We start from the raw sequence: 18969 nt of genomic DNA on the forward strand, positions 1-18969 counted from the left end.
CATGGTAAGGGGGGAAATCTATTTGGAGAAGTCATTCCTTTTAAATGGGTGTGTAGGGAAGGGAAGTGTGGAAATCAATCTTAGAAGTGTTGTTTTTTTTAATCAAATATATCCCAAATATATAGCCCCAGTGCATTCTTTTTGGGGATTGCTTTCATGACTTCTTCTGTTTTTTTCTTTTTCAGCTCTTTGAAAACTTCTACTTTGGAGAAGTGCAACTGAATTCAGTCTACCTCTCTCAGCGATTCTCAACAGACAGCTCAGGTTACTATGCAACGTCTGGGCAGCTCACTTTCTCTTGAAGTGCAATCTCATCTTGCCCAAACAATTGTATCTGATGACATTAGAACTGCATGATACACAAGATGATGATGATGATGAAGATGATGATGGAGTCCTTCTGAATCAACACTAGCACTTTGCAGTCTGAATTTGCAAATCCACAATGATCTGAGGCCAGTGAAAACATGCCTACATAATCAAATAAGTTGTTTTGGTTGTTTGTTCTGGATATAGAAAAAATAAAAACATTTGCATTTAACAGCCTTTATGTTAGCTGTAAATAAATTCACAAAAGTTACCAGTCCATTTTTTTAAATAGCTAACCTTTACATACATAACTAATGTTGTTAACTTGGTGGCACACAGTTTCTGTTTACAAAACAATCTCTCTTATTGTTGGAAGTGATTTTTATGTATTGCAAGTGCAGGTGGCCTGATAGTAAGTCTTCTTGTATCTGAAATAATCACTGCAAACACAATCCTTGTAATAGAGACATGTTTCCACATGAGCAATTACCGTTTCGACCACAGTCTGCATAACTCTGTTAATGGTTATCAAAATCTATATACAGAAATAGTAATGCTTCATTACTCCCAAGTACAATCCCATGTGGAAGCCACCATGGACAATAGGCCTGATGTGTCCACTGTCTGCGCCCCTCCTATGATTCTCAGGATTGTGGCCTGTATCTTAAAGAACATCAGACAGCTGCTGTGCATGAGTCTCATAATCTTTTCATTTCATAACCATCTCCAGAAAGAAGGGAAGAAGAGAGAGAAAATCAAAAGGGCATTAGCAGGATGTGAAAGGGTAGATCAAGTGAAAATGGAATGGAAGTCAAAGGACAGTGCAGGTATTCTAGTAATATCTGGAAAATAATGTGCTATATAAATGGATGCTTGGAGTAAATGTTGAAAGACCAAATCCAGCCAATCTAATGACTAGCAACTATAGATTTAGTTGTAAAATGATTTCATGGCACTGTGTGAGTTTTTAAGTACTGCTAGGAAGTGTTCAGTTCGTATCCATCTTTCCCTGAGTGTTACAAACCAGTTTTATTTACAGTAATTTTAATAAAGAGAATCATTGTGTATCTGCCAATGTCAAAAGACATTGTGCACAAAATTTACTGTATATCACTTGGAGATCACCATTGTCCATATGACATAATACTAGCAGCTTAGTTTTCAGCAGTGATGATGCTTTCTTTGCTTACTTGTTTAATCAAGTCTTATTTTCTTGGGTTAGCCTCTCAGGATGTTCCATCACTTCTTATTAAAAACAAAAACAAAACCAGATTCATGGTAGAGAGTGTGAAACACCTTTTGAGGCACAGAAGGATTTATGAACTATTTTAATGATCACTCTTAAAATATAGAATCACTATTCCCTATTCACTCCCTGGCTGCCTGATGGCATTACCTAGATTCTTCAGCTATTAAGAGCCTCTTTTCGCCTCTCTTAGGTTTAACTTTTTTTTCACTCATATAGAAGAACACAGGTAGTCACTTGAGGTCTGATCCGGAGAGCACTGTACTCCCACACACAACAGCATTCAATACCTTTTGAGAAGTGCTCGAACGGCTGAAATACTGGTCCTTTTGGCTTTTCCTCTACCCCGGCTGAGGGTTTTTGTGTTTGTGTTGTTGTGTTTTTCCACTTGTTATCAAAAGCTATTCATCTCTTCTGCATTAGAAGGAAGAGGAGTACATCTAAAAGCTTCCGTACATATTTTAACTACAGTAACCAAGAAGCTGTTTATACACTTAGCAATATACATACAGAATATTAAAGCCCCTAAAAGGACATGAATACTATTTTTATTCTTTGTTGTCTACAGATTCCCCCATAGAAGCTTTTTCAATAAATGTTCTTTTCTGACCAGTTTTGTCCTTTATCATCTAGAATTGATTTTTTCCCCTAGCTGCTTGTTTGTCATTGAGGTTGGTATTGATATGGCTGGATTTGATTACTTTGGGCCAGATTCTGCTAATCCAATTCTTTTTGGAGAGTAGGATTCTACTCTCTGGGTACTACCACAAAAACCAACTGGATTGACCTAAAGTATGACAAGTCAGTGCAGGGTCTTTTTACTGCCGCTCATTCAGCCCCAAACACTGAATGTCTGTGCAGAGCCATCATGCTATAGACATTACTTATGAGGTCAAAGCCTGAACTAGCAGAACATAATTTAGTTTAATGAGGTTGAAAAGGCTTTCCTCTAATTGTATGTTCTTTCTTTTCTTTCTTTTTAAAATATATATATTTAATAAGTTCAGTCCTTTATAATGTATGAAGTATAATTAATTCAACAATGTTGGATTAAGTTACTAAATAAAATTCACAGCGGAGATAAACAGATCTGGAATTAATTCCTATCAAGCTGAGCAGGTTCTAATACCTCACATGGACATTTTTAAGGGCAAACTGTTTAATAAATAGATCTTTAATTTTACAGTGAGTTATCTTGGACATATTTATTTTGAAAGCTGTCTTGAGCAGAGCCTTGCAGCTAGCTAATGCAGTATGCACAGTTTATAAATGCTCAGCATGGGGCATACCTGAAGGGCAGCATCACAATTTATGACAAACCCTTAAATTGCAGGTAGATGCGGTAGTGCAAATGTTTGGATGCAATACATCAAAAAGGTAATGACTGAGTACCAGCATCACTTGACTATGTCCTTGTGAAGGCTTTGGGTAAATCTCAAAATAGTGGCCATGCAGATATAAATGGACACAGAGCCCATTCTATTGGAGAAGGCAAATTATGATCACAGGAGATGGTAGCAATATTTCTCATGTTCAGTGACTATAGAAGGTAGTGTATCTCCACAAAGGAGTAACTCCAGATTTGGAGAGGTTTTGCACCCTACATGTCTGCCTATTACATACCAGCAAACCTCCACATAGGATGCATGTGATCACACCCACCCACACCCACCCACACACCTGATTTATACTTTACAGTGAACACAAGTCCCTGCTTACCACCTATTTTGTAGTGTTTGAACATATTTCAAAACATACTGTGAACATACTCCTGGTCAATCATAGCAGCAGGGGCAAGCTTGCTACATGTTTTTAGACGTGAATACCCTTCAAAAGTATGGAAACATGACGACCTGTCTTTGTTGTTGTATCATGTGAAGCAGCCCTGAAAGAAACACAAGCACAAAGTTCACACTCATTCAGATTCCCTGGAGGCATCCAATATGTATTTTTGGCAGTAACACAGTTAATTGTGAACTCTGAATGTAGCTGATGCAATACAGTCATTTTAACAGTCTTTTTAATTCCCTGGAAATGTTACACACCTCAGTGGATGTTTGCACTTGGGGCAAGAAGACATCACAGAGGGGGTAGATGAGAGAGAAGCCTGTGCAGAAGGTAGTTAGGAAAGGTGACCAACAACAACAAAGATGATTTTTTTTAAAGCTGTAAAAACAAAAACAGACAGACAGTTGTCAGTATATTGGGTGAGCCATAAGCCAGTCAGATCCAAGTAGATCTTGAGGAAACATTAGAAACAGGTGAAGAATTTCCCTTGACACATCTTGAATCACATTGGGAACAATGCATTGGTGCAGCTGTCTTTTTTTTTTTTTTTGTACTTGGCAAGGTGACCCTGCTGTGTCACTGCAAGGGGAGGCTGGAGCTCACGTACACCAATGGCCCTGAAATAACAGCATCATGACTGACCGAGGTCTCCGTGACAAACACAAGCCTAGCAGCGCTCAGCTGCTGCCTCCATCCCATTCATTTACCCCATATTCTTCCTGTTTAGTTGGCCTCCATTTCCCTCCTCTGCCTCTATTGTCACACCATTGTCAAGGCTTAGACTGTAAGCCCTGTCGGGTTGGGACCTGGCCTCTTTTACTTCATAAAGCTCCACACACATTGATGGTGCTATATTAATGATATTATAGTTGGGGTATAGGAGGAGCTGGATTTTTCAACCTTTTTTCACGCAGCCACAGGATTTTGTGGGACCTTGCACAAGATCTCTGCAAGGAACAAGCAAACCAAATAGCTGTGCAACCACTGGCTCTACAATGCAAGGCATTTAAAAAGCCCTGCATTGTGTAATAAGCAGCCTTTATTTCTGAATCTTCCTGTTGATTGCTGTAGTATTAGCTGACCCAGGCTGAAGCAATTGATTTGTGCCCTGCACAAAAATACCAGCTCAGCTGACAGGCTCAACACTAGAAATATTAAGAACCAGGGTCACTGGGTTGCAGTCATGCACCCCTCAACAGTTGACAAGTTGCTCCAAACAGGCAATCTAAGTACACCTCTCTCTCTCTCTCTCTCTCTCTCTCTCTCTCTCTCTCTCTGCAACTTGCTCTTGCTTAAATTTTCGAACGCAGCATTTTGACTTGAGAATTTGCTTCCTCCCCCATTAGACAGCTTGGCACTGCATTTGATAAAGCACCATCTTTTGCAGTGCAATACAGCTGAATTGATTCTACTGCTCATGTTGCCCTGCGTTATCCGTCCCTTGTGATTTGAGCTGGAAATTACAGGGTTATTCTTACTGTAAAGCCTTTCATCTTGATAGCCACTTTGAAATTGCATCCCTGACTTGAAAATGATAGTGCATGCCCAAGACGACAGATTTTTGCATCTGAAACCCCAAAGATTCAGAGCTTACACATCAATAATACCTATAGCAGTCCTTTTCTCTCTTTCTCCCTTACACTGATAGTCTAGACATCGATCCTATGCCTGAGCTAGACACAGATCCTGTTTGAATTTTCTGATTTTATTTTTTTCTTTTGTTCACGCTCACAAAAAACAACTACATGCATAAAGACCCCACCGCACAGTCCCTAGCAACTGAAACATGCCTAGATTGACCTCCCAATGCTTGGATACCAGCAAAAGGGGAAATTCCCTTGCTGCATAGACCTGAATCCAGTTGACATCTGAGTTCCTGTCCGTAATATCTGTTGCTTAAAAGGAGGTTATGTGATGCGCCATCTGCACACAGACAATAAATAAGATGGATGAAGCAGTTTAGGTTGGGCTGTGTTTGATCAGATTATATGTGGCTTTTAGTAGATCAAGCTTCTGTTTATCTCACAGAGTAGTACAAATATGACTGGCAAATGGTGAAACACGTGACTTATAGCAGCTGTGTTTCCAGATACAAAAGCAACTCTCAGGCTTTCAAGGGGGCTTCTTGCAATTGCTAAGGAAATGGTCCTTGATTGTAATCATGACACAGGTGTGGGATTGCAGGAAAGCAGATTTATTACATTTATATTTCCCTTTCCTCAAAGAAGCTCTAGGGGGCACATGTAGTTCTCCTGCCCTATGCTGTCCTCTCAACAACCCTGCGAGGTTGATTAGAGAGACTGACTAGCTCAAGGTCACTTGACGAGCTTCATGGCTGGGTGAGCATTTAAACCTAGTTCCCTAGTCTAACACTCTAACCACAACACCACACTGCATTCATAGGATGCATTCCTATGCACGTTCAACAAAAACAATGTTCAACAGCATGCCCCAACCAGCCATGCTAGTTGGGGCATGCTGGGAGTTGTAGGACTTGTTGTTGTTGTCGAAACATGCATACGATTGCACCCTTAGTATGTTTGGAGACACCCTCCTCCAACCTCACATGTGCAGCCTGACCTTATGCATAATTACTTGGAAGTAAATCCCAATGAATTAAATGGGCCTTAACTAAATGGACATAGGTTTGCAGGCTTGTTTTTATTTTGCCAGAAAGCAACCATCTACCAAACATACACCCACTCTTCCTCCTTCCCACTAGTGTGTGTGTGTGTGTGTGTGTGTGTGTGTGTGTAAACTATTGCATCTGACAGTATGAAATATTTCAGATCATATGGCATTTTTGAGGTTTGACGGAAAATCCTTCCTTTCTAATTCATCACTCTGCCTATTTTCTAAAGTATGTCAAAAGATTATGACTGCGACAAGCTTTGGATCCATTTAAGATGCTCACCAGTTTCCTCCGTGTAAGATGTTCTGTGTAAATAGCAGCATCTTAAACCGAGCAAGTTGCTGTGCTAGAGGTATGTCACATGGTACTTAATCATGCCTCTTTTGCCAAAGGAACAGATGGCTCATGCATTTCTGTAATGAACGTAGTGCCACACAGGCATTGTCTGCAAACTTATAGCCACATGTGGCTTATTCATAAATCAGGCAACCAAGGTTGAATCCGCTAAGGTACTAATTCTGTGCTTCATTTACTAATTGCATAGGTCTAGTACTCACTGAGGTGGTAAACCTGTGTCTGGGCTGTGCTACCTCAGGCAGGCACTCTTATGATTGAGTGCTCCTCCATATATTAAAATCCCTCTGCATAGAAAACTCAGTGTCAGGGGAAGGAGTTCTCACCTTGTGTTTTCCCTAACCTGCTGGGTTTTGGTAGTATTTCCTCTGGTACACAGGAAGACATATTATAGCAGGCTGGGTTATTGTCCATCTAGCTTGGCAATACATCTCCACTCCAAGGTCTCGGATATAGCAGAGGTCATTCACATCATGTGCTTACCTAGGGTGGCCATATGGAAAGGAGGACAGGGCTTCTGTAACTTTAACAGTTGCATAGAAAAGGGAATTTCAGCAGGTGTCATTGGTATTCATGCAGCACCTGGTGAAATTCCCTCTTCATCACAACAGTTAAAGCTGCAGGAGCCCTGCCCTCTTTTGTATCTGGTCACTCTAGTATAGCTCCTGCAACTTTAACTGTTGTGATGATGAGGGAATTTCGCCAGGTGCTACATGCATACAAATGACACCTGCTGAAATCCCCTTTTCTATACAACTGTTAAAGAATCAGGAGCCCTGTCCTCCTCTTCATATGGTCACCCAACCTTATCCTGTCTGTCTTCCAGCAATTGCCAGCAATTGAACCTGGGACCTATTGCATGCAAAGCACATGCTTGACCCTTGAGCTATACTCCTTCCCCAAAAGGAGGAGTATTTTAATGGTATGGTCTCCCAATGACTGTCTTAAGTAGTTCAGCCCAAAGGCTCAGCACTTAAAAGCAGAGGTGGTTCTATATTTGGGATGAATAGCTCTTCCCCACCCTCTTGTGGAAGAGAAATCCACCACCACCAGGTATATTTGCTCCAATGCTCAGCACGCAGCTGGCAATTGCCGTGCATGACCGTCTCCTGCGCTCCTCCAACAATCTCAGAAGAATACTGTGTATCTTCCCTGTCCTCTGCTCCACCAGCACCACTGCTTATAAGATTTGGAGCTCAATCTTGCCATTGGCACCATAGAATCATAGAACAGAAGAGTTGGAAGGGGCCTATAAGGCCATCGAGTCCAACCCCCTGCTCAGTGCAGGAATCCACCTTAAGGCATCCCTGACAGATGGTGGTCCAGCTGCATCTTGAAGGCCTCTAGTGTGGGGGAGTCCACAACCTCCCTAGGTAACTGGTTCCATTGTCGTACTGCTCTAACAGTCAGGAAGTTTTTCCTGATGTCCAGCTGGAATCTGGCTTCCTGTAACCAGTGGAAAGCTTTAAAAAAAGTTTAATTGCCATCTGGAGAAGGAATTGGGGGGCACAGTGCACATTGAGGGAAGGGCAAATCCTCCCCTCCCAAACTGTGATTCCCTGGAAACCCCCATCCTACCCACTCCAGCCTGGCAATTAAGCTTAAAAACACACACATCCCATTGGATCAATTGAATTTTTTTTCCTAAGCTTAGTTGCCATGCAAAGGGATTGGGGGATGGAGCGTTGCAGTTTGTGGGGAGTGATGGTCAACCGTTCCTACCCACCCACTGCTTGAAAATTGCAATTTCCCCCTTGAAATATTTGCACACACACACACACACACACACAGGCACCTGAAAATTGCCCTCCTGCGACTGCAATAAAGTGGAGAGAAAAAACCTTTCCATTGGGACCAAGTGACATGTAGGGGTCAGGGCAAGAGACCCAGGGCTCTGGAAAATAGATTTGGGCCCCAAGCCCCATGGAGTCAGGCCTATCAATGCCCCTGGCATTGACAGGCTATGGATCTGGCATTTGGCCTATAACACTGAAAAGGCCTTGCCTTATAAAGTCTCAAGCAGTTGGCTCTCAGCAGGTCAAGACAGTGAAAAAACGTGCCAACTCCTGAAACGCTTTTCAACTTCTTCTTGTCATCCAGTAATTAAAGACCAACTGTGATTCCTTGAGGCTTTTTATAAAAAATGAATGGCCACTGGAAGGAATGGGAGGGTTCATTTGTGTGCTGTTCTTGGAGGAGGTTCTGAAAAGAGAAATCCGTTCGGCTTCTTTTCTTATTTAGAGATGACAGATGTTTGGCTATGGGCTTGGAGGAGAGGTTTGAAGATGACATTATATTCTTCCAGGCTTTTGATGGGGACGGGCTCAGTAGCAGTAGCTGCAAAGATGCTGTCTTAAGCATTTTGCCCTTTCCTTACGCAGGCAATGCAATCTTCAGAACGGGTTAGAGTATTAGAGTAAAGGTTAGAGTATTAGATTAGGACTCGGGAGATCTGGGTTCGACTCCCCTCTCGGACCATGAAGCTCTCTGGGTGACTTTGGGCCAGTGACTGACTCTCAGCCTAACCTACCTCATAGGGTTGTTGTGAGAATGAAATGGAGAGGAGGACCATGTTAGCCACCCTGGATTCCTTGCAAGAGGGGAAATAGCAGGATATAAATGTGGTGGTGATGATAATGATGAGGGGATTATTCCTAGGTACACAAAATTGAAGAACGAAATGGCAAGACTATAAAATGAAGAGCCAAATCTGACAGTCTTTTAATTCCTGCGAAACTATGGCAGACCATCTGTGAGCCTACAGCACCTGTATCTGCCACGTTCTAGAACCTATAAGTGGTGTGCTAGAGAGTGAAATTAAGTGCCACATCTGTGCCCCCATTTTTAAATGTTGTGAAATGCAATGCTCAAACTCAATAGATTCTGATAATATTTTGATATCAACAAGTGATATTCTCACTGTAAACTGTGCCATGTTGTTGCTTGAATAAGAACCAACAGGGTAGGAAACATTGTACTAAATCCGGATGGTTTCAGCAGCGGGTTGAAATGTTAGGTTTCACATTTTGCAAAATTTGGAGGCTGGTGGCTTGATGTCAGTGGAGTGGTGAATCCACTCCGGGTTTCAGCCAGAGCCAGTCAGAACTCTAAAGAAGTTACATGGGAGCATCATTCATGGAGTCCTGTGAAGCACCTTGGATAGCTCCTTTAGAGTTCTAACTGATTTTGACTGAAACCCTGAGCGGATCCACTGCCCCACTGACATCAGAGACTTCTAGCTGTATAATTAAGACCTAAAGTGCGCACACAGCAAACATGTTTCATATCTGTACATTTATCATGGGATTGGCTATAACACTCGATTGGTACTTGACTGTAACACCCATATTTTTTTCATAATAACTTGATCAACCAGGGGATTATAGACTATTTTGATGATTTTGTTAGTGGAGGCTGGTGGCTCCGATGTCAGTGAGGCCATGGATCTGCTCCAGGTTTCAGTCAGACTCAGAATTCTAAAAGAGCTACTTTGAAGATTTGCGAAGCACTTTGGATAGACCCTTTAGAGTTCTGACTGGTTCTGGCTTAAACCCAGAGTAGATCCACCGTCCCACTGACATTGGAGCCACCAGCCTCCACTGGCAAAATCATCACACTAGTCTATAACCCCTGTTAGTCAAATGATTATAAAAAAATATGGGTTGGGTGCAAAAGCAAGAAAAAACCCATCCATCTGATGTGAGTGGGGTGGGGAATGAGGTGGAAAGGAAAACTTTTTCTTTATAATCCACTTGACTCTCTTTAGCTGAGAAGGATCACTTCACATTTCTAGCTGTGTAATTAAGACCTAAAGTGTGAATGCGCTAAACATGTTTCATATTGGTACACTTGTCATGGGACTTGGCTATTGTACTCTATGGAGTGTAGATCTTGTGAGAAAGCCAATCTGGCCTGTGCATAATCCATGAAATAACCCTTTGCTAACACATCCTATAGCTAAAAAAACAGTTATTTGCCCATTCACCCCAATGACAAAAGGGTTCTGTGCAGCCTCGAAAGCTTGCATCTAGTAAAAGACTTAATGCTCATCTATTGCATATTCCTTATCTTTGGGATCAACATGGCATCAGCCACTAAACCGAAAATCTGTGGCATCCCTACGCAGCAGCAGGTAAAGAAAGAAAGAATAGAGATCCCAGACATATTTTATTGTGCTGTAGAGGCAATGCATGAACTCTCTTGTCTATTAAACTGGAAGAACTGATGGCCTTTGCACACGAGGAAGCAGGAGCCAAAGAGACCGGTGCATCCTGAGCCCTTACCTTTTTTCCTCCCTCTCCCCCCCCCCTTTCGTCGGGGTGGGTCTCTTTTTAACAGGTGCGATGATGTCAAACGTGATGCTGATGCTCCAATGACTTAAGCCAGCCTCTTTTGGCGCAGACTCCGTAATCCTCCCGGTGCTTCCAGCGCTGGGTTTCAGAGAAGTGCGTCTCCTAATCAGGTCACATTTCAGCGGGGATCCAAGCATCCATCTCTCTCTCTCTCTTTTCCCCAAGTCCGCGACATCAGAGAGGGGAGAAGAAAATAAGCCGTCGCTTTAGGGCAGGCGAGGAAAGAGCCACCACCCGAGATGAGAGCCCCAGGCTGCTGTCTGGTGCCGCTGCTGCTGGCCATCGCTTTGGCGGAAGGGGACGGCAAAGGGGGGAAAGAAGGCGAAAACCCCGGCAATTTTATGGAGGACGAGCAATGGCTGTCTTCCATCTCCCAATACAGCGGCAAGATCAAACACTGGAACCGCTTCCGAGACGTGAGTCTGCATGGAGCCGATGGGGGGAGGGGAGCGGGGGTCATCATCCTCATGATAATAATAATAATTGTAAAGAATCCACTCCCTCACCCCTGGGAGCGTTGAGTCCAGCCCTGGGATAGGGGAGGGGACTGGAGCGGCTGTTGCAATGCGTTGCACCGCAGAAGCATGTGCGCCCAGGAGCTGCTGGCGTTCGGCTAGCAGGCGGCAGCCTGCAACAATTGCGCCTTTGGAAAATATAGGCGGCGTGCATGGCGCGGCGGGAGGGAGGGAGGCGTGCACGAAGGGCTCTTGGCGGCGGCAGCAGCCCGTGCAGGTGGCGCGGCGGGGCCAGCGATCGCCGGATGCAGCGCTGCGAAGTTGCGCCGAGCAGCGCTGCAAAGACCGGCGGCGACGGAGGCGGCGGGGCTTGCTCGTTGATGGTGCATTCCGAGCGGGAAACCAGCGTGGGTGGGTCGGCACCTGCACCCCCTTGGATTGGTACCGCGGTTGCTGAGCAAACGCTTTGCCGTGTTTTGGTGTTTGCTTATTTGTTTACTTTGTTACTTTGAAGGATCGGGTGAAAAACAAATTGGATGTCCAGAATAAAAGGTTGCCCGGTGCAGTTTTTGCAGCCAAGTACTTTAAAAAAACAAACAAACACCTCCCTAGTTTGCAAAGGTGGGTCTGTCTGGCGAGCTTCCAGAGATCTTTCTCTAAGCTGTGGTCGAAACGCGCCGCTGTAGCCGCCGAGCCGGAACGAAGAGGCGATCGGCCAGAGTCCCCCTGTTCCAAGCTCGCCAGAGAGACCCACCCTTGCAAACTCGACCAGCGACGGCCGAGCGTGTGCGCGCGTGTGTCTGTTGGATGTCGGCATGCGGTGTCTCTCCCCCGCCTTCCTCCTCAATAGACACCCGATGCAGGCGAGCTGCCTATCTGTGGGTGGGTGGGTGGCGGCGCATAGGGGGAGGCAGAACTGGACGACGACGGAAGAGTTTTGCAATTGGGGGCTTGGTTGGTCTGTCGCGATCGTTGCTGCAGTATTGGAGCAGACACATCCGTCTCCGCTTCGTGTCTGTGTGGTGACGGCTGAAATCGGACAGGGGAAAGACAAATAAAATGAGAGAGAAAGAAAATTAGGAATAGCAGAGGAAAGCAGAGCAGCAATATCCAGGTTTTCCAAACGAAGCTAAATAGGAGCATCTGCTTCACTGTGCAATACGATGCGGATCTACTCAAAAGCAAGCCCCGCTGAATTCAGTGAGCCTTACTTCTAGGTAATGATCTACACTAGGATTGCAGCCGCAGCCTGCCTTCTACTAAAAAGGATTCCTGAAAAAATAAGCCCCGTGAGTGACGATGGTGATTAGCCGGAGTAGAGGGGCTTCATTTCACACTCAGATGGTGGATGCAGGTTTGGCTCCTTCCCCTTCCAGAGAAGGGTGGAGGCTACCTAAGTTGGGGCGGGGAGAGGCTGCTGCTGCTGCTACTGAAACCGAAGGCATTCAACAAGAGAAAGCAGCAACGGGGCTTGGTGATCTGAGAAAGCTAAACAGGAATCGTCTTTAATTTGGGGGATCAAATGGGTTCATTGACCAGTGGCACGAGAGGTCAAGGCCGGGGTAGCTTTTGATAGTTGCAGGAAAATAATTTGGGCAGGTTCTGCTTTTCTTCTCTTTGAGCAGGGTGGGGTGGGTTAGGATGGCAAGCCGCTTGTGCCAAAACCTGCCTGGAAAGAAGGGAGGGAAACGCCCTCGGACCCAGGAGCCTCACCCTCTCGGTGGTCAGTCGGAAGCTGGCTGTGCCTCAAAGACCAAATGTGTCCTGTACATGTTCAGAGCCTTCCTCTTCGGACAGCATTTCACTTCTCCCAAGGCTAGTGGTGCAGGGATCCTAATCTGCACAAACCTGGCTCGGACGAAGTCAGTGCCAATGAAACGGGTTCAGTTTGAAGGGAATTAAATGAAATTCCCCGGATGCAACCAGGAAAGTGGATTTTGGCCCACAGGAGTGTAAGTTATGCCGCAATAAGCTTGTCACAGCCTGAGCTCACGCATGTTTATGCAGAAGTCGATTGCACTGAGTTTGGTGACACCGACTCCTGAGCAAGTGCATTGCAGCCTTAGTTTCTCCGCTGGTTTTGCCCACAGAGTCTGACTCTCCTGAGTCAGATGGATCTTTGTTTTGGAAAGCACCTTCTTGTTTCCCCTGCTGTCAGGACAATGGGTGTATAAAGGGCTAGTCGTTCAGTATCATACAACCAAATGGATAATTCTCTTCCCACCCTCCCATTTAAGATTTATTCTATGGGATCCACCCTAAATTAGGTTGAAACAATAGTTGGGAAGTCGGGGTGGGGTGGGGTGGGGTGGGTGGAAGGATTCATTTATATTTTCCTCCTAGCTGACCAGGAGATCATATAAAAAACATGCAAGCTCTCTCTTTTCCTCTCTCCCCCTCTCTCCCTCCCCCCACCTGTTTAGCGTAGTCACCTTTTCAATTGAGCCCTGATCCTGCTTGCATTTCCTTCTCAGTAAAACCATGCCGATTTCAGTGGGAATGTTGCTACCACGCAAACGAAACACAGGGCAAAAGAAAATCCTTGAAGTCTAGTATTGTCCTTGTTGTTAGCTGGCCCTGCTGCTGTGCATTTGTCTGACCCACAGAAATTTAGCAGGTGAAATTTTACCTGCATGCTTACCTCCAGGCCATGTGAAGCTTTGCCTGTGTAATTTTTGTGTGCCAGACAACTGATAACGGTGCAGAACCAGGACTGTTTTTGTTTTGTTTTAAAAAAGTGGCATTCTTATTGGTGGCTCCCAAATTTGCGCAGCAGAAGGTTTAAAGCCCAATACCTGTAGATGAGAGGCACGTAACTCAAGATCAGTTGATATAGATGCGTCCCTGAGCATGCTGAAACCTCTCACTTGCTTCTCAATGGCCCTGTTTTGACGACAGCCCTGCTGGCCCTCACCAGCTGAATTTGCTATTAGAGGGCGTGATGTTAGCAATTTTCCGCGCAGAATAAGGCGGGTGGTAGCTATTCCAAGTTCATTGTTCCCAAGGAAAAGACTGAGCTTGCCCATGCGGGCACATGTTTTCCAGTATAGCCCTGACATCTGGTTTGGTACATCTGAAAACCCATCACAAAGACTCGGAAGACGTCCAGTCCACTGATGGGAAGGGAGGTCTGGAAGCAGCTACAGTTTCATCTAATGGCTGTTCCATCAGTAGCAAAAGCAATTTGATTAAGCAATAAAACTCGGAAAGGCTGGCTTTTGCCCTCTTGACATCTTCTGAAGAGCCACTTAGTTCTTTCTAATACCCCTTTGCAAGATTTACTAGCAAAAGCATTAAATAACGGATTGGAGCCCCCCTCCCTCCTCGACCCAATATACTGCAATCTGAGCAGATTGGATCAGGGCAGGAACAATGCATTTGCAAAGGATTATGAGCCGTCTCCCCCTGCCCTGCCCGTGCCAGCTTGTCTTTGAGTAAATAATGCAAAGCCAGCCTCCCATTCTGTGTGTCTGTGCCTATATGCACAGAGCGCTAGAACTATGGGGTCACCCAATGAAACGTGCTTCTTCCCTTAGTGCATCCTTCACTCGTGGAATTTGCTGCTGCAAGATGTGGTGGAGGCCACTGGCTTTAGAAGGCTTTCAAAGAGGATTAGATAAATTGATGGAGGAGAGACCTATGAAGACCTGTGGGATCTTCCAGTTCAGAGGCCTTTTACCTCTGTATACTAGTTGCTAGGAGGCAACAGCTAGGGAAGGCTGTTGCTTCCACATCTTCCTTGTGGGGTTCTTATATAAGGATGCACATCCGTGCGTTCTTAGTTAAGGTTCAAAAGGAAAACATAGTTTCCACCATTGAAAAGAGGAATTGGTGGGGGAAGGGATTGGTCTTTCTAACCTTAATAAAACCAAAAAGGTTTCACCAATCCTTCTGAAATTTACGTATGCCAGAAAGAAATGCCTATTTTGCATAACCTGAAAATTTCAGGAAGATTGGTTAAAGATTGAGGGAGAAAGGGCAGTTAACAGGGAAAAAAGGGGCGTGAACCTCATGCAAATAATAATCTGGCTAGGGCAAGAAGATGCTGAACTAGATGTTCCTTTGGTCAGATCTAGCTAGGCTCCTTTTTTCTTTTCTTACACTGCTCCCCATGAAAACACACTGTGGCAAAGCATGGGATTGCTATGGGCACCTTGGGTTGTCTCCGATATTAGTCTACACTCAAAACACACTCGTTTCAATGGGTTTACTCTAAGTAGGACTGACACTGGAATCAACACCTTAGCTTTGACTCTTTTTCTCGCTTTGTACACATTTTCTATAACTTCCGACTTCTGTTCATTGGATATACTGGGTTGCATTTCCCTCCATTCACTTTTAATGCGGATCTAGCTCAGGTGTGCTGAACCTCTTTCAGCCCGAGGGCTGAATTCTCTCAGGAGTGGGCGGGGCTAAATGTAAAAGGGGCGGGGCCAAAGGATAAAAAACCAGCATGTTTTATCTTAAAGCTCTGGTTGCCAGTAACTAAGCCTTCGGAGTAGCATTTCTACCTTTTAGAATGGAGGAAAATAGTTCAAAAGCCAAGAAACTACTGAATGATAAGTAGCCTGGGAAAGGGGGTGGGGCCATCTGGAGAACCTCTGGTGCAGAGGGGTTCTGTATCCTTAATGCATGGGCAGGACGATGGGGGAAGAAGTGCTTCTTCAAGTATTTAAGCCCCAATCTGGTAAGACAGATCTTCTGCATTTTCTGGGTGGGGCTCTGAACACCTGCCCCAAAGTCCTGCTTTGACAGCACCACTATTCTGAGTCCTGAACATGATTTACTACACTATCTGAATAGCCTATTATAGGGACGGTTAATAGTGTTATATCATTGGATCAGATGTGATTGAATGATGCCGAAGCTCTGTAGACATGGCCACTCTCAAGGGGAGTGGGGTTGCCTGTCGCATCTCTGAATGAGTCACGGGCCTGGAACACTGGAAGTTGCCTTTCACTGAGTCAGACCACAAGTCCATGTACCTCAGTATTGTCTCTTTCCTGACTGGCAGCAGCTCTCTATGGTTTCAGGAAAAAGCCTTTCTCAGCTGAATCTGGACTTGGCAGGGATTAAACCTGGGACCTTCTGCATGCAAAACAGGTGCTCAACCACTGAGCTACCTCTTTTTAGTCAGGAGGCATGACAGTGACTCATGCAGAAACGCAAGGGCGGGCAATCAATCTTTACTCTTTCAAACAAAGTGTAAATCGTTTTTGTTGTAAGGGTGAAGTGTGTGCCTCCAGTATTAATTCGGGGTGGGTGGCTGAGAGCTGAAGCGTTTCTTGGCTCTCAGACATGTCGGAAACACTGAACTAGAATTAAGATGGTTTCAAATCCGTGTCGTATCTGACTCTAGATTGGGAGTGGAAAACATCTGATTCTCCAGATGTTGCTGGACTTCACCTTCTTTCAGCCCAAGTCAGCATGGCCAATGGTCAAGGATGATGAGAGCTGTAGTCCAGCACATCTGGAGGGCCACAGGTCCCCCACCCCTGCTCTAGATAAATAAGGATGCAATGAAGGACCTAACAGGCATGTGGTCATTGTCCTCCTCTTCCTCGTCCATCTCCTCCTCCTCCTCTAATTCCATCATGTGCAAGTGTTGTTGAAGGGACTGTCGCTTGACCCCTGGGCTTCACTCCCCGAGTTGCATTCATGGGATGTGATTAAGTCTTAGCAGTATCATTTTCTGGCATACTGAAAACAGATAGTTGACTTCAGGTCAAAAGGAAACAGTAATGCACAGCTTTCTTGCCCTCCCATATGACAACACTCATGATCCTGATGCTAACAGAAATGGGGAGTGATTTAGATTTCTACCTCTTCCCACCCTGTTTTCCCGGTTGCACACATAAGAGCTGAGTTGGGATACAGTGTGGCTGGTGCTACAAGTAGCATCCTAGGTAAAGCCAATGGCCTGGGTAGGTGTCATTCTGCTATATGTCCATTGCAATTCCCACCATTAAAAATACCACCAAATAGTAAGTGAATAGGTTTGCACTGGCTCCTGCAAGCCAAGGCCTACATAGCCCAGCTCCTTCTTCCTGCGCCACTCATGTCCTAATAAGGACAGTAGCGGAGCAGGAAATGGTGCAAGGGAATCCCCGGCCTATTCCCAAACTCTCTGATTAGAGAAGATCACCTTTGCGGCAATGGCTGTCAGGGGCTGTGGCTTGGGGAAGGCAGCAGGTGGGTTCTCCACAGGCTGGATCAGGCCTCAGGACGGGCTGGATTATCCCTGCAGGCTGGAAGTTGCCCTCTCTTGGAATAAGGGTATTGCCCAATTAGCACTCAAGCTAATTGATTTAGGGTGGCAGCTTGTGACTCACCAAAAGGAGGACATGCACCAGTGAAAAAGATGACACCTATTTAAATAAATTTTGCACATGCTAATTTATATGTATAGATGCATGTTTAGAAAGAATTATTATAATTTAAATAGAAATGCAGAACATCTCATTGTAGTGTGGAAAATTGTGGCCTGTGTGCCTTGCTCAGACTGCTGCCCAAAGGCTAGGGTGACCATATGAAAAGGAGGACAGGGCTCCTGTATCTTTAACGGTTGTGATGAAGAGGAAATTTCACCAGGTTCTCCATATATACAAATGACACCTGCTGAAATTCCCTTTTCTATGCAACTGTTAAAGATACAGGAGCCCTGTTCTCCTTTTCATATGGTCACCCATCCAAAGCCCAGCTCTTCCTTCTGTTTGTCTTTAAACCAGACTTGGACTGGACAGTCCTTCAAAGGGAGGATGTCTTTAAAATAGAGGACAGTCCCCTGGAAGACTTTCAAATAGAGGACTACCCTCTGTAAAAGAGGACACATGGACACCCAAACTCATTTTTCCCTCTCTCTGCCCTCCTTTGAATCTTTGCACATTTCTTATGCACACAAGCTTCCTGCTCCTGGAGCTGTCAGCTCTGATTTTATATCTTTTTCTTAAATCATGCTCACAATTGTCCTCTTGTACCTCCTTCACCAGTAAATACGATGCAGTGCGTTGAAAAACTGAAGTGGGTGGGATGGAGGACTTGAGACAGGATCATGAAATACCAGGGTTGGCTTGAAGTAGCTTGGTTTGATTTATGCTTTGCTTTTTTAAAAAAAAAAGTGGGGGGAAATATTGTGTTTATAGGCCTTCATCTGCACCAAGGATGATTCCCCACCCTGCCCAGTGCAGTTAATGATTTGTTCTTGGGAATCCAGATGGTTTTCCTTAAAATCCTTCTGTTGCAAGGAAATTGCATTTTTCCAGCGTTCAAACTGCAATATTTTGCTCTGTGAGAGAAGCCGTTCTTCAAGGCAATGTATTGTTTGCAATAATGGAACGTGGTTGCAGAAGTAGCACTGTTATCTATAGGACAGGAACACAGGAAGCTGCCTTATACTAAGTCAGACCATGGGTCCATCTAGCCCAGTATTGTTAACACTGACTGGCAGCGGCTCTCCAGGGATTCAGGTGGGAAGTTTTCCTGCCCTAAATGGAGATGCTCGGGATCAAACCTGGGACCTTCTGCATGCAAAGCAGATGCTCTACCACTGAGCTATGGCCTTGTGAGTAGAAAATAAGGCCAACATTCCATATGAGATAAAGGCTACATCCTGTGCATGCCGACTCGAGAGTAAGTCCCATGGAAGTTGGTGAAGGTTACTTTTGAGTGAGTGTGCTTAGGATGGTGCTGAAAAGCTCCACCTTGTATTGCTGTCTGCTCATTCATTCTGGTTTTGTGCCTACCTTCTTATTAACAATGTCATTAAATAGGTTGATTGTATTTGTTAAGCACCCTTTTTGCCTAAAAAAATGGCTGCCAAATCTGTGGCAGGCA

At 44.8% G+C, this 18969-nt stretch overlaps 2 protein-coding genes across 4 annotated transcripts in view; both read left to right on the forward strand.

Annotated features, from left to right (window-relative positions):
• The window catches only part of ASCC1 (activating signal cointegrator 1 complex subunit 1), a 73069-nt gene extending 72502 nt beyond the window's left edge, over positions 1-567 (forward strand). The window contains exon 9 of one of the 2 annotated variants that reach the window (XM_063132989.1): positions 186-567. In XM_063132989.1, the coding sequence (XP_062989059.1) occupies positions 186-302 (117 nt within the window). In that variant the 3' untranslated portion in view covers positions 303-567. The remainder of the gene's footprint in view (positions 1-185) is intronic. The other variant, XM_063132987.1, reaches the window with a different exon arrangement.
• A 10164-nt stretch (positions 568-10731) lies between these two features.
• SPOCK2 (SPARC (osteonectin), cwcv and kazal like domains proteoglycan 2) overlaps positions 10732-18969 on the forward strand; it is an 81623-nt gene continuing 73385 nt past the window's right edge. For both annotated transcript variants that reach the window (XM_063132993.1, XM_063132994.1), the window contains exon 1: positions 10732-11097. In XM_063132993.1, the coding sequence (XP_062989063.1) occupies positions 10921-11097 (177 nt within the window). In that variant the 5' untranslated portion in view covers positions 10732-10920. The remainder of the gene's footprint in view (positions 11098-18969) is intronic.

This window comes from Elgaria multicarinata, chromosome 8 (assembly GCF_023053635.1).
Source record: "Elgaria multicarinata webbii isolate HBS135686 ecotype San Diego chromosome 8, rElgMul1.1.pri, whole genome shotgun sequence".
In the NCBI taxonomy this organism is placed as follows: domain Eukaryota; kingdom Metazoa; phylum Chordata; class Lepidosauria; order Squamata; family Anguidae; genus Elgaria; species Elgaria multicarinata.